Here is a 17225-nt window from a genome sequence, read left to right on the forward strand (position 1 = left end):
TGTTGGGGCCTTCCATTCCTGCCAGCACCCTCTGCCTTCTCCTCTGCAGGCTTTCCTATGCTGTCCCACACTTTGCCCTATTTCCTTGAAGTCTGCAGACACCCATCTCTGTCCACCACCTTGCTCTCATTCAGGACTTTCCATCATCTCACCCATGTCTCATCAACCCTCATCAGCTGTTCCTTGAAACAAAAAGCCATGGTGTGATCACAGACACACTTTGGGTGACCTCTGGCACCACAGCACGACCCTTAGAGGGACATTTCTTCCTCCTTGTCGCCAGTGCCAACCTTCCAATATGCTCCTTGTGGCACTTTTTTCTCTCTTGCTCTTTCCTACCACCAAAGAAAGCTCCATCAGGGTGGAAACCACTCCTGAAGCAGGCATCCCAACCCATCAGGCTCCTTGCGGCCTGTCAGCCAAGCACACAGAAGTCACCTCAGCAGCATCTCCCAAGGCCTGGGCCTGCTGCTGGCCTTGCAGCTTCTTGGCTAGACACAGCCAAGCCTTGGGCCTCCTGCTGTCCAGTGCTGGACTCAAGCAGAAGGGACAGGACAAGCCCTCTGCGGGCCTTCTTTCTGTCTGGGTCGTCCTGGGGATGGAGGCAGAGGGGATCCCACAGGCAGCATGCCAAGCAGGGGCCTTCTGCTGGCCTAGCAGGGCCACTGGCAGATGTCAACCCCAAAGTGCAGATCCCAGGGAGAAGCCAAGGGTGACCTGCCACCTCCAGACACAAGGGACCTCACAGTCCCTTTGCGTGACACGTTCCTGCTGCTGCCCTATCAGCTGCAGAGACAGAAGTGACCTCCCAGTCACTGCCCCAGTCCCATTCCTCCTGCTGGGGCAGGAGATCCTGAAGCAGAGCTGAGCTCATCAGAGCATTCCCACCCTTCTCCTCCTTGTGGCCCACAAGCTGATCAGATCCATGGCCCCTCACATCCATCTCTGAATGCCATGGGACTGCACAGCAACCTCACTGTTCCTGCCCTGCTCCAAGGGTCCAAGTTCTTAAAAATAAGTTTTAGGAGAGGGGTTGATGGTGAAGAGGTTAATGTACAGGAGGACAGAGTTTAGATGTTAGTTGTTCATGTATGGCATTAGGGACTACAGCGAACATTTCTGGGTGAGAGCTCAAGCAAATATTGAGTGGGAGGGTTTGGTGTTGTTCTTGGGGTGTCAGGTCTGTGGTTAGGGTATGTGCAAGCTCTTTGCTTTAGCATTTTGTTCAGGTCTGCAAAAAGACTTGGGTTAAATAGAGCATTTTAATGCTTGTGTTAAAGGCAGGAATCAGGGTGAGCAGTAGAGTGAAGGTAAGGGAAAGGTGTTATGGACTTTTTTTGGCTTCAAGGGATATTGTGGTCAAAACTTAGAGCAGTGGATTCCTGACAGGGTGTGGAGTGGCATTTAGATTTAGGTATTAATGTTACAGGTTAAAATAAGGTAAGGGCCTCACATGTCTGCTTTAAGTCAGCTTTATGGTGAGATTGATATTACCTGAGCATTCTTACCTCTCCAAAATCATTAGCTTCTGCTGGCCAAGCTCCTCTTCCGTCCCCCAGATCTCACATCTCTCCTGGCCAGCCTTCTCCTGACTTCCCCGTATCAGTCATCTTCTTAGGGGCAGATTTCTGATGGCTTTCATGAACTCAGAGTATCTGTCTCACCTCGGTTGGCTACTCTATTCCTGAGAAAGAAGGAGCTCCGAAGCCAGCACGGAGAAGGACACAAAGGCTGTAGAAGCATCATTCACAATGTGCCCAGCAGCTCTGCAACACCACAAAAGTGTGCTTCCTACCTTCAGTTTTGGTCCCAGTATGTTCCTATGGACACAGGGTAAGTTTTTTCAGGCCCTCATGCAGGCTTTATGTTCACCCAGGCATCTGGAAGTCAGTGGCGCCCTCTGTGTAGAAAACTGAAAGCAGCCCTGAAGGATGAGTTCTGGGAAAAGCTGAAACCTCTGACATGACAACCCCTGTTCAAGACCTCATCCTCTATGGGGGCTACCAGCTACTTAGGAAGAGAGGATCTCACAAACTGTGTGCAGAGCAGATGCATCTGGTGGCCTGTCATGGAGACCAGCAGATGTGGGCCTAAAGGCACAGATCCCAGCCAGGAGCCAAGGGATGACCTGTCAGCTGCTTCAGAAAAAAGTCACCTCACAGGCCACTTAACAGCCATTAGCTTCCTGCTGGACTTGGAGCTTCTGAGGCACCACTGAGCTCATAATACCACACCTACAAAACACCCCCTTTTTGGCCCAGAATCTGCCCAGGTAGAAGTGATCTGGTTGTGATCCTTCCAGCCCATGGCACAGCTCCTGGGCTCCCAGCCTCTCTGACACACAGGAGCCAGTGCCGTGCCAGTTCTGGGAGGTGCTAGGGCAGGAGGGACCTTGCAGTCAAATCACTCGCCAGACTCCTTGGCTGGGGCTGCTGCGTGCCCTGGGGCTGCAGAGCTCTCCTCTGCCTGCTCACAGCAGATTGAGCCCTTGAGCTGTGGTGAGTCCACCTTGGAGGAGATCCCCCCTTAGGAGGGAAGTGCTGCAGCGCAGGCCGGCTGTGCCACTGCCGTGCCCACTGCCTGTCCCTGCCTGCAGTCCCAGCACAGCCCCACAGCAGCACTGGCACCAAGCTACAGGAGCAGCCGGGCCTGACCCCACCAGCAGGGCTCAGCACCAGAGGGGGGCAGTGGCAAGAGAGCAGCTCGGCATGCCCCAAGTGCTGGTGCTCCCTGCCCGTGCTGCTGGGATGGGACTCTTTTCCTCTGCAGCCCTGCACATGGCACTGCCCCTGCAGAGCCAGAGCAGCTCTCAGAGGAAGGACGTCACACAAGGAAGGCAGTGCAGGCTCCTTTCTTTTATTTAAATTCACAGAGGGCCTGGCTCCTCATATACAGAATCTCTGAGATTGAATGAGATGAATCATATCATTTTAATGGGCAACTTTAGACGTATTAAAACAAAGAAAGTTCTGTAATGAAAACACTCATAAATACACAAACACGCACAAAAATAATTATATATATAATATTCGTTGTTCTTCTACTCATTGATATTACTAGTCATCCGCAGAGGTAGAATGGAAATTTATTGCTTCTGAAACACATCTATCCATCAATTTCCACAGCGCTTGCTTAATCTCCTTGTTCCTCATGCTGTAGATGAGGGGGTTCAGTACTGGAGGCACCACCGAGTACAGAACTGCCACCACCAGGTCCAGGGATGGAGAGGAGATAGAGGGGGGATTCAGGTAGACAACCACAGGAGTGCTGACAAACAGGGAGACCACAGCCAGGTGAGGGAGGCACGTGGAAAAGGCTTTGTGCCGGCCCTGCTCAGAGGGCATCCTCAGCACGGCCCTGAAGATCTGCACATAGGACACCACAATGAAAACAAAACAACCACATGCTAAACAAACACTAAACACAAGTGCCCCAACTTCCCTGAGGTAAGCATCTGAGCAGGAGAGCTTGAGGATCTGGGGGATTTCACAGAAGAACTGGTCCACAGCATTGCCTTGGCAGAGGGGCAGGGAAAATGTAGTGGCCGTGTGCAGGACAGCATTGAGAAAGCCACTGCCCCAGGCAGCTGCTGCCTTCTGGGCACAAGCTCTGCTGCCCACGAGGCTCCCGTAGTGCAGGGGCTTGCAGATGGCAACGTAGCGGTCGTAGGACATGACAGTAAGAGTATAATATTCTGCTGATATGAAGAAGAGAAAGAAAAAGACCTGTGCAGCACACCCCTGATAGGAGATGGCCCTAGTGTCCCAGAGGGCATTGGCCATGGCTTTGGGGAGAGTGGTGGAGATGCAGCCCAAGTCGAGGAGGGCGAGGTTGAGGAGGAAGAAGTACATGGGGGTGTGGAGGCGGTGGTCGCAGGCTACGGCGGTGAGGATGAGGCCGTTGCCCAGGAGGGCAGCCAGGTAGATGCCCAGGAAGAGCCCGAAGTGCAGGAGCTGCAGCTCCCGCGTGTCTGCGAATGCCAGCAGGAGGAACTCGCTCACCGAGCTGCTGTTGGCCATTTCCTGAATTTGGGAGCAGTTGTCTGTTGAAAAGGAGAAGGCAGAAAAATGTTAAAACAGACTTCTCTGAGGAAAACTTATTGCAAGCCTTACAGCACTCTCATCCCAAGCCTCTCTCTTTGCAGGAGAACCTTTCTGCAGCTCTCCTCCTTGAGCTGCGGCTGGTGCTGGCTGAGAGTGGCACTGGGAGCAGGGGCTGCTGTGGGCTCCAGAGGAGTCCTTCCTGCTGTGCAGCAGGAGGGAGGCAGGAACATGGGGGAAACTCAAGTTCAGTCGACTGGTCATACCAGGAGATTTGCAGTGTTGCTTCCATGTAGGTATCCAACCACAGTGTAGAACAAGGGACATTTATTTGCTTCATTTTCTGGTAGCTACGCCTGTAATGTTTAGGAAGAACCATCTATTCGGTGTTCCCCTGAGAAGAAACTACCGACAGCTGAGAACAGAGAAGCCCCAGACCAAGTGCAGCTGGACAGGATCCTCACCTTGTCTTGCATGAACAGGATCTCAGCTTTTCCCTCTTTGCCAGGGCTGCAGAGGCCTCACTCCAGCTGCCCACAGACAGCCATCCAGCAGCACGGACATGGCCTCAGCACAGAGGTGCCTTCTCCTTGGGGCACCTGGATAACACAAGGATGCCACGAGAGAGCTGCAACCTGCTGGAGAGCAGCCTCCAGCCCAGAAGAACACCCCACAGACAGACATGAATATCTGCAATCTGGGCTGTTCCACTATCCCATCTGCATCCCCTGCAGTGTCTGGAGGAGGATTGGCCACTCCAATCTTGGCTGACCATGGGCAGCTGGGTTATGACACTCCAAGGGACTTCTGCCAGACTTCCTCACCTCGCAGTGCCATCCAGCAGGACCCCCAAAGCCTACTGCATTGCCCACTGCCCTCCCAGAAACAAGACCCAGCAGGAGACCCTTCCAGGATGTGCAGCTGCATGGCCCTGCAGCCAGAGACGTACCTTGTCAAGGGCTGTGCAGATTTCTCCTGCAGGCAGCTCTCAGCATCCTCCCACTGCCAACTGCCTCCAAGCCCTCTCTCCTTCTCTCCTGTCCCCGTGCCAGCTGCGGTCAGAGCCCCCAGCCCTGCTGCGCTGTGCACAGGAGCTGCTCCTGGGCACAGCTGTCTCTCTGCAGTGCTGCCCACTTGCCACGAGCTCTCTCTGTCCCAGGAGCCCGGTCCAGCTCAGCACCACACGCCCAGCCCCAGGCCTTGGAATCCCCCCTCGGGGGGCTTTGGGGAGGAGCCCACGAACCTCAGGCACTGAGAGACAACTGAAGACATCTCTCAACAAGTCCAAGTCAGAGGCAAGTTTCCTGCAGTGTCCCCCTGAGGGCCAGCACTGACACAGCCTCCCTTGGAGCTCATTAGAGCAGAGCATTGGAGGCAGGGAGGACAAGAAGACAAAGGCAGTGTGAAGGTGGCACTCGTGTGTAGGAAATCTGGATGTGTTTCACCAAGCACAAGGGTCAGGCCTTGACCCCTGGAACCCTGGAAGGGAGATCTGTTCATGTCACACCTTGCTCAGGGCTCTTCGTGGGGCAGGAGGAGATGGGGATGTGCATGGCCAAGTGCAGGAGAATGGTACGAGCCCTGCCTGGTTCATGGGTGGGGGCGAGGAGGCAATGAGGCCCTGGTGCTTTACCGAGAAGCTGTCTCCTCCTAGGCCTCAGTGGCAGAGACAACAGCCAGAGCCATGGACACAAAGCCCTGGGTCCTGTTGGGACTTTCAGCCTTGCCACAGCCCTTGCTCCTCTGATGACTAGCGTATCCTACCATCTCCCAGACCTGCACCTCTTTCTCTGCTGGCTGTAGATCCTTGTCCATGAGCTGTCATACAGGGTCTTAGCTGAGTAGCTCATATGAGACCACTCGTGGTACCCGGGCCCTCCTCCTCCTGGGCACTGCTCACTCAGCATGGTCCCAGACTGCCCTGATGTTTGGGGTTCCTCTTCCTCTGGTGCAGGACTGGGCTCTCCTTCTTTTAAATGTCAAGATGTTTTTGTAGGCAAAATCCTGCAGTTTCTCAAGTTTTCCCTGGACAGATGCTCCCTTCTGTCAGCTGTTAACATCTGCAGGCAGACAGTTCAACCTTTGTGTGATTGTGCTATCTCTGACAAGCAGCATCAGGAGCTGCAGGAATGTTTGGATAAAACAGCACAGAGTTTGTTTGGATGAACAGCACAGAGTCATAGAAGGGTACGGGATGGAAGGCTGCCAGGTTCCACCTCCTCTGTGCTTCCTTCTCATGCATGCTGTCAGTTTGTCTGCAGCTGTGTCCTGAATCTTATGGGGCTGTGCAGGTCAAAATTAGAAGTGCCAAAGCCCTGCTAGAGCTCAATCCGTATATCACTGTCAAAGAAAATAAGAAACTCTTCATAGAAATAATTTTTAAAAAAAGGGGTTAAGGAGAATCGTCATCCGTTATTGGATGGGGGAGGAAACCTGGTGACAAGAGATGAGGTAAAGGCTGGGGCACTTAATGCTGCCTTTGCCTCCGGCTCTAGGAGCTAGACCAGTTGTTCCCCTGGATATTTCTACCTCCTCATGGCCAGTGCCACCCTTCCAAGGTGCACTTTGTGGCACTTTTTCTCTCCTGCTCTTTCGTACTGCCAAAGAAAGCTCCATTAGGGTGGAAACCACTCCTGAAGCAGGCATCCCAACCCATCAGGCTCCTTGCGGCCTGTCAGCCAAGCAGACAGAAGTCACCTCACCAGCATCTCCCAAGGCCTGGGCCTGCTGCTGGCCTTTCAGCTTCTTTTGTAGACACAGCCAAGCCTTGTGCCTCCTGCTGTCCAGTGCTGGACTCAAGCAGAAGGGACAGGACAAGCCCTCTGCGGGCCTTCTTTCTGTCTGGGTCCTCCTGGGGATGGAGGCAGAGGGGATCCCACAGGCAGCATGCCAAGCAGGGGCCTTCTGCTGGCCTAGCAGGGCCACTGGCAGATGTCAGCCCCAAAGTGCACATCCCAGGGAGAAGCCAAGGCTGACCTGCCACCTCCAGACACAAGGCACCTCACAGTCCCTTTGCGTGACACGTTCCTGCTGCTGCCCTATCAGCTGCAGAGACAGAAGTGACCTCCCAGTCACTGCCCCAGTCCCATTCCTTCTGCTGGGGCAGGACATCCTGAGGCAGAGCTGACCTCTCTCTAGACCCCTCAGTACCTATTTTTCACATTTTGTGTTAGAGATTTAGGAAAGTTTTATTGGGAGTGTTTGGTATTCTGTTTTTGGTGTCAGGTGTCCAGTTAAGGTATGGACAAGCTCTGTGTTTTAGGGTTTTTTAGGTCTCCCAAGAAGTCCAGGGTTAAATAGAGCATTTTAATGCTAGTGTAAAGGAAAGGGATGAAGAGCGAAAATGGATTCCTTTCAGAGTGTTGTGGTAGCATTTAGGTTTAGAGATTAAAATTCCTGGTTCAAGTAAGGTAAGGGCCATACATGACTGTTTTAAGTCAGTGTTAAAGCAGCATCTACATTACATGAACCCTCTTACCTCTATGAAATCATACGTTTCTGCTGGCCAAGCTCTTCTTCCCACCCTGAAATCTCACATCTCTCTTGTTCAGGCTGCTCCTGACCTCCCCATATCTTATTGGGATCAGTTTTCTGATGACATTCTTGATCCTAGAGTATCTGTCTCGCCTCTGTTGGCTACTCTGTTCTTGAGAAGGAAGTGGCATTGTTGTCAGGAGGGAAAGGGCACAAAGGTCTCTAGGATCATCCTGCTCAACATGCCCATCAGCTCTGCACCTCCAGAAAACTGCGTTTCCTACCTACAATTTTTGTTTTCAGAATGGCTTCTCTGGTGCAGGGTTCCTTTTTCCATTCCCTCATGCATGGTTTTTTTCGGATGTACAGGGATGGGATAAGGAAAGCCAAGGCACGGATGGAACTGAGCTTCAGAGGGAATGCAAAGAATAACAGGAAGAGATTCTACAGATACATTGCTCAGAAAAGAAAGGCCAAGGAGAGTGTACCCCCTCTGATGGATGAGAAGGGTGAACTGGTAATGACAGACATGGAGAAGGCTGAGAGACTCAATAACGTCTTTGCCTCAACAACGTCTTCTCCTCAGTCTTCACTTCCAGTCAGGCTTCCCAAGTCTTTCATTTCCCTGAACCCAGAGATGGAGGCTGGGGGGCAAAGTCCCACCTTCTGTAAATGAAGAGCAGGTTCGAAACCACCTGATGAAACTTAACGAGTACAAGTCTATGGGGCATGATAACTTGCACCCCAGGTCCTGAAGGAACTGGCCGATGTAGTTGCCAAGCCTCTCTCCATCATATTTGAAGAGTTCTGGCAGTCGGGTGAAGTCCCTGGTGAATGGGAAAAGTGAAACATCACTCCCCTTTTGATTAAGGGTAGAAAGAAAGACCCAAGGAACTCCAGAATGGTGAACCTCAACTCTGTGTCTGGCAAGACCATGGAAAAGATCCTCCTGGAATCAATGTCAGGCACATGCAGGAGAAAGATGTGATCCGAGACAGCCAGCATGGCTTCACCAAAGGGTAGGTTGTGCCGGACAAATCTGGTGGCTTTCTACAATGGAGTGACCACATCAGACGACAAGGGAAGACCGACCAATGTCATCTACTTCGACTTCAGATGATCCAGATGATCTTTAAGGTCCCTTCCAGCATGGGCCATTCTGTGATTCGATGGTCTCACAAACTATATCTCAAGCATGACTCCCATCCCATCAGCCTTCCTGTGGTCTCTCACCTGACCAGAACAGAAGGTGCCTCGCCATCATCTTCAGTGCCATGTGCATGCCTCTGCCCTTTACGGTCCCTGTCTGTGCCACATTCCTGCTGCTGGTCCGTCAGCTCCAGAGACAGAAGTGACCTCCCAGCCTCCTTCCCAGCCACGTGCTTCCTGCAGGCCTAGCAGATCCTGAGGCACACCTGATCCCATCACAGCATTCCCAGCCAGCTCCTCCTTGTGGCCTCTAGTCTGATCACATACCTGTCACCTCACATGCCTCTTCCAATGCCATGCCAGTGCTGCAGGACCTCACAACCCCTGCCCTGCCACAAGGGGACAAACAGCTGAAGTTAGAGGTAGGAGTGGGGTTGAATCTGAGATGTGCTGTGTGCATGGTGGAGGGCTTTGGGGGTTAGGTGTTCAGGACAAAGATTAGGGATTAGAGGTCACCTTCCGGGGTTAAGGGAATGGCAAGGGCTTTAAGGGAGGGATTGGTGTCCTGCTCAAGGATCCTGCTCAAGGTTTAGGATAAGGGCAAGCTTTGAGTCTTATAGTTTAGTTCTGGGTTGAGGGCTAGGGTTAAGTCTGGGATTAAGCTGGTTAGACGTAATCATCCTTCTGCTTGCTCTTCTAGTAGAAAATGGGTTTAATATCTGCCTTTTCCAAGTCTCGGGGAACGTCTTTGATCAATCTGTCCTTTCCAAGGTCTTTGAGATGTGTCTTAGGACGATGTCTGCAGCTCCACCAACACCTCTCTCATCCTTCCAAAACCACCTCTAAGCAACCTGAGGACTGACCAGGAGGATGATGAAGGTTTGGGAAAGGCCTTGATTAAGATCTCTGAGGAGGGCTGTTCTGCGCTTCGCACAGTGATGATGGTGTCGTAGGAAACAGTGACACTCATGAGGACAGAAGAGCAGGTGGATAAGGCCTTGGGCCTGGCAACACAGGATGCACACACTTGAAAACTGCATGGGAGGGAAGAGGAAGATTGGATCCAAAATGTAGATTATGAAAGCAAAAACTTTGAGTACCACCATGGCACTGCAAGAAAGCTCCAGCAATGGGGCAAAACCACAGAAGGTGTCCACAACACTGGGGCCAAAGCACTGTAGCTGGGAGGAGGAGAAATAATTACTGTACATGAGAGAAATTCCCCTGGTTCAGGTACAGCTGCCTTCTGGAGTCAGATTGTCCACTTCACAAGCCTTGCAGAGAACAGGGATGGCGTACAGCCCAGGGCTGACCGTAGGACATGGCCCCCAGCAGGAAGCACTCCGGTCATGCAGAAGGTGCAGCTGAGAGTGCTCCCACCTCTGTGAGCAAAGGGGGTGCTGTCCCCAGCCAGGAAGCTGGCCAGCATCTGGCGCAGGGTGGTGGAGCTCTACAAGGTCTGTGAGTTGGACAAATCCCCAAGGAAGAAGGCCAGGGGCATCTGCAGGTGCTTGCTTGTAGCCACCAGCACAATGATGAGGGGGTTCCACGTCCCAGTCACCGTGCTGGTCATGAGAAAGAGGAAGGAGAGATTTGTGTATGGGTAGGAGACCTGCCACATTCACAGTAGTTGAAACTCAACCAATGCTATCTTATTGTCCCGTTCCGTTTATGGAAACCCTTTTAGAGCATTCTGGTCCCCCCTCTCTTGTTAGGACACCAAGGAGCAAGATGTTTCTTTCCCAGTTCCTAAAAGAACTGGCGAAGGGTGTTCAGAGGGATAAAATGATCCCTGGCTGCCATGGCTGCAGTGTCCTGCCCTGAAGTGGGAAGGGAATAGGTGTTAAGGGAGGGAATCATTTCTTCTCGTTTGACAACCACACTCTAATAGCACAAATCACACTTCTAAAACCAGTCTCTCCCCTGTTCAGAGAGGAGCAGTCGGAGATGCCTTCAGTCTGCTTCAAACACCACAGCCCAGCAGAGACCCTGCTGCCTTCGGGAGCTGTCAGCCCTGAGGCCTTGGGGACACCTCGAGGGAGCCCAATGACACAGAGCAAGCGATGCCATGGTCGGGTGCTGTGCTGCTGAGCTGGGCCGGGCTCCTGGGCCCAAGGGGAGCTCGTGGCAAGCGGTCAACGCTGCAGAGAGACAGCTCTGCCCAGGAGCAGCTCCTGTGCACAGCGCAGCAGGGCTGGGGGCTCTGACCGCAGGTGGCACGGGGACAGGAGAGCAGGAGAGAGGGCTTGGAGGCAGTGAGGAGCGCAGCAACAGAGGGCAGCGTGTGGCAGGACAGATCTGCAGGCTCTTGGCACCGTGAGGCTCTGGCAGCAGAACATGTAAATGGGATTTCCAAAGAGTTTCTCTGAAGCCAACACAGCTCATGGTGGATTACATCTTAGAGGATAGATCTCTCTGTTTCTCCAATATGAGGTAGACGCTGCCATTCCTCCTGGCTTCTCCACCTGGCCGTGCTGCTGCTGCTCTTGTTCCCAGGCTGCCTGGGGATGGGGGTTTCACATGCCCATGTGGTGAGCCCTCGGGGTGCTTAGGGGAAGGGGAGTACCGGGACAGTGTGAGGGGTCTGGAGATGGGCACGTTGAGCCCTGATTCAGCAGTGTCCTGGTTCTTTTCAGGTGAACATGTAGTTATCCTGCAGCTCATAGACATGCCAGCAGAAGAGACCAGCCTTTTTTGACAGACTGGCTGTCCCCTCGGAAGGTCAGTCTGCACTAAAGGGACAGTCCCTTGTATCTGAGGATCGACAACATTTCACTTAGAGTGCAGAAGGAATGAAAATATAAAAAGAAACAGAAATTCTCACAGCCCTGCTATGCAGTTGGATGAATTTGGAAGAGCAATATGGATAATCACATGATATCAGGAGTGAATTTAATCAGGGATTACCACATGTTCCCCTTTCCTTATTATTACAGGTGAGGACTGATTACTACATTGACCACAGCAAAGTCCCCTTATTCCAGGGACACCCTCAGTCAGTGTCAGTTAAAACTCATGAAAGGGACCTGACCGATGTCTGCTTGAGAGGACAAAACAGAATTAGTTATTATCAGGTAATTCTGTACTATCTTACTGCGCTTTTGCTCCTTGGACAGGACCCCATGCCCAGAGCCAGCTAATGGCCAACAGCAGCTCTGTGAGCGAGTTCCTCCTGCTGGCATTCGCAGACACGAGGGAGCTGCAGCTCCTGCACTTCGGGCTCTTCCTGGGCATCTACCTGGCTGCCCTCCTGGGCAACGGCCTCATCCTCACCGCCATAGCCTGCGACCACCGCCTCCACACCCCCATGTACTTCTTCCTCCTCAACCTTGCCCTCCTCGACCTGGGATCCATCTCCACCACTCTCCCCAAAGCCATGGCGAATTCCCTCTGGGACACCAGGGCCATCTCCTATCAAGGGTGTGCTGCACAGGTCTTCTTTGCTGTCTTCTTGGTTGGAGCAGAGTTTTCCCTTCTCACCGTCATGGCCTACGACCGCTACGCTGCCATCTGCAAGCCCCTGCACTACGGGAGCCTCGTGGGCAGCAGAGCTTGTGCCCAGATGGCAGCAGCTGCCTGGGGCAGTGGCTTTCTCAATGCTGTCCTGCACACGGCCACTACATTTTCCCTGCCCCTCTGCCAAGGCAATGCTGTGGACCAGTTCTTCTGTGAGATCCCCCAGATCCTCAAGCTCTCCTGCTCAGATGCCTACCTCAGGGAAGTTGGGGCACTTGTGTTTAGTGTTTGTTTAGTCTTTGGCTGTTTTGTCTTCATTGTGCTGTCCTATGTGCAGATCTTCAGGGCAGTGTTGAGGATCCCCTCTGAGCAGGGCCGGCACAAAACCTTTTCCACGTGCCTCCCTCACCTGGCCGTGGTCTTCCTGTTTATCAGCACTATCATGTTTGCACACCTGAAGCCCCCCTCCATTTCTTCCCCATCCCTGGACCTGGTGGTGGCAGTTTTATATGTGGTGGTACCTCCAGCAGTGAACCCCCTCATCTACAGCATGAGGAACCAGGACCTGAAAGCCATACTGAAGAAAATGATTCTAGTGGAAATATTTACTTAACAATGATTTGGCTGTCTCACTTTTCTAGGTTTATTCAAGTTAATCTGAGACAATTTTTGACCTTTATGTGTAGTATTGTTTGCAATTCTGTTTTCAGTTAAATGTTTGCTTTCATTCCTCTTTTCCAGATGACCAACCCTCTCTTTGACCAATAGGTATTCTCTAAACATGTTTATTCCTAAATGACACCTGGCCTCCATTGTGGCAGTGGAGGTGCCCGGGAAACATTACCTGTCCCCACCTTATCCACCAACGGGCTCCGGTCTCCTGCAGGTCCTTTCACACAGCTTCCATTCCAGGGAATTAGTCTAAATGCACCAGAGCCTCTGGAGGCCTAATGATTTCATTGAAAGCATAACCAGGAAATGGGATTTCAAGGAAATATTTCAAAAGTGAGTAAACTACTCTGAAGACCTTGGCACTGGTTGCTTATGGTCAGACAGCAAAGCTCTGCCTCAGTACCCAGTATTTTCTTCAGGACTTAAGTCATAAAGCAACTACTCATTACCTCAAATGATTCAATCCCTTCCGTAAAATGTCACACAGTGTAGTTTCTCTCATGAAGAAATAGGCATTTTCAGGATGTATATTCATCACAGAAAAAGAAATACTGGTGTTCACCTGTACTTGCATTGTCTTCGCTTTGTCTATCATGGTGTACTCCCTCATCTTCCAGGTACATCCACCTGTCTTGATTAAACAGTCCATGTTGAATGCCCCCTTTCCAGCTGCCTGTCTGGACCTATGCACTTCCCATGGTTCTCCTGGCTTGCCCTCCCCTTCCTCCTGGATCACTCAGACCGCCCTCACCAACCCAGGTGCTGCTTTGAGCTTCAGGGAGTTGAAGCTTGCCCAGCTATCTGCAGTCTGTCTAACTGTGTCCTTAGAAAGCTCATCATCATTTATCATTGAATTAATATCATATGGATTAATTCTAATCCTAACACTTATAATTTCCGGTCTATCAGTATAAAAGACTTCTGGTCCAGTCATCCTTTTGGGAACATAAACCTCACAGGAGGCATACAGGATGAGGAGCTTGCTTTGCTTTTGGAAAATTGCTGCATGTTTTCCTGTTGTTTGGTTTGAAATAAGGAGAAACCCTTCTGCGCCTGTGTGCATCCAGGTCTCTAAGGCAAGCAGGAGGGAGCTGGTGCAAAGGAGCTGTAACATCCAGCTGCAGACTTCTGTGCCAAAGTCTGGTGCAAGGAAAAGTGATGCAAGCGCCAAAGAGAGAAATGTCAGGGCTGGGGTGGTGAGGAGCAAGGTTCTCCATGCAGTGTCAGACCCCAAGAGTCTGCTTTAACTCCCTATGCAGGTCTCCCAAGGAGACACCCTGGATCAATATCACTTAGAGAATAATGCTCCAAACTGAAATTCAACTAAACGCATCCTTTAAGATGAGAAAAGATTTTTTTCAGGTGCTTCTTGATATCTTCCTCCTTAACTACACCATGAAAGCTCTCCAATTAGCTGCACAAGTCTTGAAGACTTGAAGAAAATTATGGGAGAGATATGTCTGCTTAGGACGTTCTGCATTTTAATGAGTTCCGTGGTGTATTTTGGTGCTCAGTCTATGAAGCTCAGGTACTGAGAGGAGAATGATGTAACCGCTTGAGAAGGTAAAGTCAGAAGGAAAAGTTGAAGTGACTTGGAGTATTAATGGGCCCCACTGAGGGCTGTTCCTAACAAAGCCTCCCCAGGGACTTGTTAGGGCACATAATTGGAGGCCATGATTGCAGACAGGCAAAGCGCTGTGCTGAGAAAAGTCTTGGTTGGTTTTGGTGAAGCAGAAGGGACAAGGCCTGACCCCAGCCCCTGGGAGGGGAGATCCTGCACCCCCACGTCTGGCTCAGGGCTCTTCTTGGGGTCTGTATGATGTGGTGGGCAGTGTGATGCCATGAGAAGAACTTCATTAGGACACCTCCCCACCCCTGCACAGGGTATCAAGGAAGCAGTGAGGCCCCATTGCAATGACTATATCTCGTCTCCTCAGAAGCTCTAGCCAAAGGGACAAAAACGTCAGGGCTGTTGGGGCCTTCCATTCCTGCCAGCACCCTCTGCCTTCTCCTCTGCAGGCTTTCCTATGCTGTCCCACACTTTCCCCTATTTCCTTGAAGCCTGCAGACACCCATCTCTGTCCACCACCTTGCTCTCCTCCCGGCATTTCCATCATTTCACCAATGTCTCATCAACCCTCACCAGCTGTTCCTTAAAACAGAAAGCCATGCTTTGATCACAGACTCTCTTTCGGTGACCTCTGGCACCACAGCACGACCCTCTGAGCGACATTTCTTCCTCCTCATGGCCCGTGACATCCTTCCAAGGTGCACTTTGCGGTAGTTTTTTCTCTCCTGCTCTTTCCTACTACCAAAGAAAGCTCCATCAGGGTGGAAACCACTCCTGAAGTAGGCATCCCAACCCATCAGGCTCCTTGCGGCCTGTCAGCCAAGCAGACAGAAGTCACCTCACCAGCATCTTCCAAGGCCTCGGCCTGCTGCTGGCCTTGCAGCTTCTTGGCTAGACACAGCCAAGCCCTGTGCCTCCTGCTGTGCAGTCCTGGACTCAAGCAGAAGGGACAGGACAACCCCTGTGCGGGCCTTCTTTGTGTCTGGGTCCTCCTGGGCATGGAGGCAGAGGGGATCCCACAGGCAGCATGCCAAGCAGGGGCCTTCTGCTGGCCTAGCAGGGCCACTGGCAGATGTCAGCCCCAAAGTGCCCATCCCAGGGAGAAGCCAAGGGTGACCTGCCACCTCCAGACACAAGGGACCTCACAGTCCCTTTGCGTGACACGTTCCTGCTGCTGCCCTATCAGCTGCAGAGACAGAAGTGACCTCCCAGTCACTGCCCCAGTCCCATTCCTCCTGCTGGGGCAGGAGATCCTCAGGCAGAGCTGAGCTCATCAGAGCATTCCCACCCATCTCCTCCTTGTGGCCCACAACCTGATCAGATCCATGGCCCCTCACATCCGTCTCTGAATGCCATGTGGCTGCAGAGAAGTCTCACAATTCCTGACTTGCCCCAAGGGAACAAGAACCTAACTTTAAGTTTTAGGAGAGGGGCTGAAGGTGAGGAGGTTAATGCACAAGAGGACAGGGTTTGGATGTTAGTTGTTCATGTGTGGCATTAGGGACTATGGCGAACCTTTCTGGGTTTGAGATTAAGCAAAGGCTTAATGGGAAGGTTTTGGTATTCCTCTGGGGGTATCATGGCTGTGGTTAGGGAATGGACAAGCTTTGTGGTTTAGAGTTTTGTTTAGGTCTGTCAAGCAGTTGTGTAGGGTTAAATAGAGCCTTTTAATGCTAGTGTTAAGGGCCGGGATCAGAGTGATTAAGAGAGTAAGAGCAAAGGGAAGGGGCTATGGGCTGAGTTTTGGATTCAAAGGGTGCTTTGAGGTCAGGCATAAGAGTAGTGGATTCCTGTCTCGGTGTGGAGTAGCATTTAGGTTCAAGGATTAATGTCACTGGTAAAAATAGGGCAAGGGCTTCACATGACTCTTTTAAGTCAGTGTTGCAGCAGAATCAACATTTCCTGAACCTTCTAACCTCACAGAAATCAATAATTTCTGCTGGCCAAGCTCCTCTTCCCTCCCCCAAATCTCACATCTCTCCTGGCCAGGCTTCTCCTGACTTCCCCATATCAGTCATCTTCTTAGGGGCAGCTTTCTGATGGCTTTCATGAACTCAGAGTATCTGTCTCACCTCGGTTGGCTACTCTGCTCCTGAGAAAGAAGCAGCTCCTAAGCCAGCACAGAGAAGGACACAAAGGCTGTAGGAGCACCCTGCACAATGTGCCCAGCAGCTCTGCACCACCCTAAAATTGTGCTTCCTGCCTCCAGCTTTTGGATCTAGAATGGCTCCTATGGATGCAGGGTAACTTCTCCCAGGCCCTCATGCATGCTTCAGTTTGCCCCTGGCATCTTGGAGGCAGTGGCCACTTCTTTGTAGAGACCTGAAAGCAGTCCTGAAGGATGACTTTAGGCAAAAGCCAACGCCTCTGACATGACGATCCCTGTCCAAGACCTCTTCCTCTACGGGGCCTACCCAATACTTAGGAAGAGAGGATCTCACAAACTGTGTGCAAAGCAGGTGCCTTCTGCTGGCCTATCATGGACCCTGGCAGATGTGAGCCTAAAGGCACTGATCCCAGCCAGAAGTCAAGGGATCACCTGTCGGCTGCTTCAGAAAGAGCTCAACTCACAATCCGCTTTACAGATACTCACATGGGACTAGATTAGGAATTTTTTGAGGCACCTCTGAGCTCCTAATACCACACCTACAAAACACCCCCTTTTTGGCCCGGGACCTGCCCAGGGAGATGTGAGCAAGTTGTGATCGTTCAAGCCCATGGCACTGCTGCTGGACTCCCAGCCTCTCAGAGACACAGGAGCCAGTTACTTGCAGTCCTGGGAGGTGCTGTCAGCCATCAGCCCCATTGTGTGCCGTAGACCCCCAGTGTCTAGGAATTGGGAACATTCGTCAACTCAAGGGCAC

The 17225-nt window shown here is 51.9% G+C and overlaps 2 protein-coding genes across 2 annotated transcripts; one reads left to right on the top strand and one right to left on the bottom strand.

The window, feature by feature from the left end:
- Positions 1-2916: 2916 nt before the first annotated feature.
- On the bottom strand, positions 2917-4107 carry LOC310890661 (olfactory receptor 14C36-like). The gene has a single exon (XM_083852973.1). It carries the CDS (start codon positions 4017-4019, stop codon positions 3057-3059), a length of 963 nt encoding a protein of 320 aa, XP_083709099.1. The 5' UTR covers positions 4020-4107; the 3' UTR covers positions 2917-3056.
- A 5397-nt stretch (positions 4108-9504) lies between these two features.
- LOC310890603 (olfactory receptor 14J1-like) lies at positions 9505-12865 on the top strand. Its single transcript, XM_083852917.1, has one exon. The coding sequence runs from the start codon at positions 11803-11805 to the stop codon at positions 12730-12732; it is 930 nt and encodes a 309-aa protein (XP_083709043.1). The 5' UTR covers positions 9505-11802; the 3' UTR covers positions 12733-12865.
- Positions 12866-17225: the final 4360 nt, after the last annotated feature.

Source organism: Anser anser (assembly GCF_964211835.1).
Source record: "Anser anser genome assembly, contig: HAP1_SCAFFOLD_32, whole genome shotgun sequence".
In the NCBI taxonomy this organism is placed as follows: domain Eukaryota; kingdom Metazoa; phylum Chordata; class Aves; order Anseriformes; family Anatidae; genus Anser; species Anser anser.